The sequence below is a fragment of the Parasteatoda tepidariorum genome, chromosome 6 (assembly GCF_043381705.1).
Source record: "Parasteatoda tepidariorum isolate YZ-2023 chromosome 6, CAS_Ptep_4.0, whole genome shotgun sequence".
Lineage (NCBI taxonomy): Eukaryota > Metazoa > Arthropoda > Arachnida > Araneae > Theridiidae > Parasteatoda > Parasteatoda tepidariorum.
Genome location: NC_092209.1, coordinates 44,202,219 through 44,207,503, shown reverse-complemented (window position 1 = coordinate 44,207,503; position 5,285 = coordinate 44,202,219). Strand labels below are relative to the sequence as shown.

Here is a 5,285-nt window from a genome sequence, read left to right as displayed (position 1 = left end):
TACGTTGTAATCCAACTGCAGTTGAGCTGGACGGCAATTGTAGTTCAAGATGAGCGTTCGATGGCGTATACGATCAAACTCACAAATGGACCAATCAGAGGTTAGCGCTGATTTCCAGCTGACGGCGTCCTATCCTAAGAAACTAGGCCTTAGTGACAATGCTTTTTTTAAAAAAAAGCTTCAGGAAATAAATTTTAATCCTTTTAGGAGGAAAGGTTTGAATTTGCAATATTTTTGCTTTATTGAAAAAAGGCTTTTAATACAAACATTTTCGTGATTTAAACAGGAAAAATTCACTTAAAAATTTTTATCTTAATTCTAAAAAATTACGTCATCAGGATAGAATTTTACATTAAAAAAAATTACAGGAATCCAGAAAATTTGATTTCACGTAACAAATAGCTTTTCACAGCTCATCTCCATATCTAATGTGAAAAATATTGTTTCAATGCATCCTGTCGCACGAACTTTCCCTTTCTTGGACCCTTGACAAAAATACCAGTCAGATATCGTCCATACACACAACTGGTATCCACACCTATTGCCTTAGGAGTTATCTGTAGATTTCTCGGATGATCGTGGCCAAAATAAATGTATTGTGGACCATCCCATAATGCTGCCCAACGTGACCCTTTCTTATCACCATTAAATGGCCGGTACCCACCAGGACAGTGCTTATCTTCAATACAATTCCTCATATTCATCAAATCATATGGTGTGTGATCTTCTAATGGTACCCCTGGAATCAAACCTCCATGAACAACAATAGCATTTAAGGAGGGCATAGATATCGTATAAGGTAGCTCAGCTATGAAATTCAGATCATCAGTTGTCATATTTTTTATGAACTGATCGGGTTTTTTGTACTGGTAACCTTTTATATTTTGATGCTTCAAGTATCTCTCCAATACTTTCTGATCGTTGTTGCCTCGCACAGTTAATATGAATGGAGTCTCTCTTAGAAATCTTATCACCCCTATGCTGTCTGGACCTTTTCTTAATATGTCTCCGGTTAATATCTTTAAAACATTGTCACCCGCAATATTGTTATTTGCAAGTAGAAGTTGAAGTTCAGATAGACATCCATGCACGTCACCAATGACAACAACTTCGTTAAATCTATCTAAGTACGTTGCATCCAGAAACAGGTGGGGAACCTTCGGTGGAAATGATGTTTCTTTTATTGGATGATTGCATTTATGAGCATCTATTCCCAATAGCAGCGTGAAAATGATCACTAAAAGCCATGAGACATTCGGCGGTGGCATTGGAAATAACTTGTGATTTGATCTTGGTGCAAAAGTTTATGAAAATCTCTAAAAGAAATTGAAATGAGCATTAGTATAATTTCATTATGTCTTAAACAAACCACAGCCACAATATCCTTGAATTGTTCATCTAGTAACATTTCTTACACTAACTGTAAAAATATTTTGCGCAACTCAACACTAACCTGCTTTTCCTAATGACGCAAGTAAATACAAACAATTTTTTGTCGGAGTTTTGAAACAACAAGGATCAATCGATGATGTTTGATCAAAAAAATATTTGATACTTCTGAGTATTGGAAAGTTATAAGAAATCACTATGTTGTTGACTCCAGTGATGCTTAACTCATTGTTATTTCATACCATTCCTCGAATCGAATACAGGGAATTGAGCACTCCCCTCCCAATCAAATTTCCCATGTTCGAATCCCAGTCGTGGCTGGTTGCTACAAATTCTGCTTCCGCCTCGCACCGATCACAGTGCTGACGTAAAATATCCTCAGTGGTAGACTGATCATTGGTTAGAATCCCCTTGCCGACGCCTAACAGGGTGATTTTCCTCAATATGTAACGTAAATCCTTTACGAAGGCTAATTTGTCCCAATGCTATATCCAGGAGTTCCGTTGTCTTCTGTATTGGGTTCAAAATTACAAGGCAACGGAGTTTAACATTAATAGTCAGAATTGGATCGGCTGTCTAACGCCGGTTATAAAATGAAATTCTCGGTATTGTATAAGTTTTGGTACGGTAAGAGAAAATAACATACAATGTGCAAGAAATTGATATTAGAGAGATTTTGCATTGCTTTCGTCTTACGTTAATCTAACAGTAACTTTATTTTATATCCCTTTAATTGGTTCATAAAGAAATTTATATCCATGTGCTATAAAGCCCAAGTAAGGTTACAGTTAGCGAGAAACAGTTCTCTATTTTCTAAATGCCCTCTCTCGTCACTGGGATTCAAAACCAAGTAAAACTGTCTCAAAAACAAGCACTCAATTTCCTAGTTCGTTCCATTAACGAAGCAAGATGATTTCAAAAATGAAACGTTCTAAATAGGAACACCAAAATTAAAGCTCCTATTTATCAACGTAATTTGCTAATGGTGTAAGGTGCGTGTATAAATAAATTCCGAGTGTGTAAGAATACACCCTATTGATGCTCGATACAAACAAATATATACTTATAGCACTGGAAATAAAGATCTTCAACCTTTTGCGCCATTTTTCCTATCAATAAATTCCGGAAATCCCTCGGGCCATAATATTCTAATGAATCCATTAGCAGTTGGAAGATAACAGTTTTAGCGTAGGTATTGTCGGCACATGTTCGCATTTTATTAGGAACCAAAATAAAATTTGAATATAATGAATTTATTTTATACATTTTTGTTATAAACGGAAATGCATGAAATATTGAGGTAAAACAATACATCTAAAATACTAGAGAATAAGAAAAAAAAAGTACTTACATAAAAAGGAATACTATTTCAGACTTGAGGTCAATTTTAACCTTGTTTTTTTGGCACGATTAAATCATCAGTGTCTCGTGAACTATTTGCAGATGCAATTCTTTAATCATTCATCAAATGCTGATCAACCAAACATGTTTTTTTCTCTTTTTTTATAGACTGTCTTGTGTTTTATTATTTCTGACTAAACATTTTAATAAGAATCAGCCATGGTATTTTCACTATCATTTGAAATAATCATCCTTTTTTAGCTCCTTGCATGTTTTTTATTTACTTATTCTTTTAAACTGAAGGATGTAATTTATCAAGGCACTGAAATATCATATATGGACGCTTGCATACAGTTCTCTTTTAAAGTGTAAGTGTAAGCTTGCCTCAGTGTTAATGGAAAAGGAAGAGAGCTTTTAATTAAGTTTAAAGTAGTTTCAACAGCAAATTCAAACTTGTACAGTGTGCAAAATAAAAATCACGGACCATCCTGAATAACTTTTCACCTACCGTTCGGATCTTCACATTCGAAGACTCAATCTTAAAGGTTTCTTGGGGTGACCTCAAATATGCTAATTAATTAGTACAGTCTATATTTTAAGTTACGCATTCAGGCACAAAAACGTACTCTCTCTCTCTGAATAAACATACCTTTTTTTGACGGATTCCGATTTCTGACCCACAAAATGAAGAGGCAAGCCACAATTTAGAAAATATGCCTCCATAGTTTGGTCAAGAGAGCGGCCCCAAGTTTGGACCCTTTAATGCTAATTTTATTTTTTGCATAGCTCGAGATTCTTTTTAAGTGAATTCAAACTTTTTTTGCAAGCAAATATTAAAATCGTTTATCCAAAGATAATTTAATGAGAAATAAAATATTGTAAGCATTTATTATTTTTTATTATTTTATTTAAAAGTGTCAATATATGTATTATTTTTTTTTACTTTTTATTCAAATATAATTCCGTAAAAAATATTTTTAAATTATATTCTTTATTTTTTAATATTTAGTTTACAAACATTTGAATTTGAATAGTAAGGTATAAAAAAATTTTATGCAAATTTCATCCACGTAATTTCAAATGACAAAATCCAAGACTCGAAAGGATAGCTCTAAATTATGTTTGAGAAATAAAATTTAAAGGTACATTTTCTTTGAGATGGCGAAATAAGTAAGAAGTTAAATTTACATTAAGAGAAACAAAGTTCTGATCGCTTTCCTGACTATAATATTGAGACCATACTTCCAAGATTACGGCTAATCTCCATATTTTGAGGGTAAAATATTAAAATACATTTGAAAGAAAAAGGTATGTTTATTCAGTACATTTTCGTATCTAATTTTATAAATTAAAATACCGACTGCATAAATTAATTAACATATTTAAGTTAGACCATCGACAATTAAGGTTATTTCCTAATTATCTGAAAATCCAATCATCCAACCAAAAGTTATTAAAGTATTCTCTTTTTTTCGCACTATAGAATCAGGAAAAAAAATTCCCAATGAAAAGAGGATCTCAAGATTTTACTAGTTTTTTCTTACCTTTTCTTCTAATATTTTTTTAAAGTAGTTTTTACTAAGAGAAAAAAATTCAGTAACTGGTTCAGAATATTGTCTTGCAATTTTAAAATTTTTAAACATAATATTTTCAAAATGTTAATTTTTTACGAAGTTATTGTTTAATCATGAAATTAACTAAGAGAAGATTCCATATAAACTTTCCGTATAGGTTTTTCAACATTATAATAAGGCATACAGCTCTCAGATTTTAAGGGTTTGCTACTAAGCCTATAATAAAAGTCTCATTTATACATATTACATAAACGTCTCACTGAGATATTACTATTCTTAATTGAGCTACTTCCATGAACAGTAATAAAATAAAAGTACCTTATAATAACATAAAACAAAATACTCACTTAGTACTCGATTCGAATCTAGTTCTTTAAAGGTGGCTCTGAACCAAAGTGGTTCTTATGTCACGTGTAAAATTTAAATGCATAAGTCTTACAATAAGTCAAAACTTAAATATGTATTAGGCTTAAGAAAACGTTCGATACATTGAATAGCCATTCTCGATATTATGACACTAAGATGCTGATCAAATACTTCTGTTTCCTGGAATATAAGAACGTGAGAAATGATTTGATCATATTTTTTTGATTTTTTTACAATTATTAATACTTCTTAGTATTAATAATTGTTCCAGTAGCATAATTTTCTAAGCCAGTCTGCTTCTCCATCTCAAAGAAAATGATGTAGTCAGTCTGCTGCAACATCTTCATAAATCAAAATCTATCTGAGACCCAAACGCAATCGAGTGAACACTCATATTGTAAAAATTAGGCTTACCTAAACCAAAAGAAAATTTTAATTTGCAAACAGTTGATGAAAATTAAATGCAAGAAATGAATGTTTAAATATAATTTATTGCTTAATGTACAGTTGTGTGTGTGTGTGTGTGTGTGTGTGTGTGTGTGTGTGTGCGTGCGTGCGTGCGTGCGTGCGTGCGTGCGTGCGTGCGTGCGTGATGAATGAAGATGGAACAAAATC

The 5,285-nt window shown here is 32.4% G+C and overlaps 1 protein-coding gene across 1 annotated transcript; it reads right to left on the bottom strand.

Moving 5' to 3' along the window:
* Window positions 1-211: 211 nt before the first annotated feature.
* LOC107451791 (bis(5'-nucleosyl)-tetraphosphatase PrpE [asymmetrical]-like) lies at window positions 212-4,782 on the bottom strand. Its single transcript, XM_016067997.3, has 2 exons — window positions 4,652-4,782; window positions 212-1,316 (listed from the first exon to the last, which is right to left on the bottom strand). Exon 2 carries the CDS (start codon window positions 1,266-1,268, stop codon window positions 426-428), a length of 843 nt encoding a protein of 280 aa, XP_015923483.1. The 5' UTR covers window positions 1,269-1,316; window positions 4,652-4,782; the 3' UTR covers window positions 212-425.
* Between the last annotated feature and the right edge of the window lie 503 nt (window positions 4,783-5,285).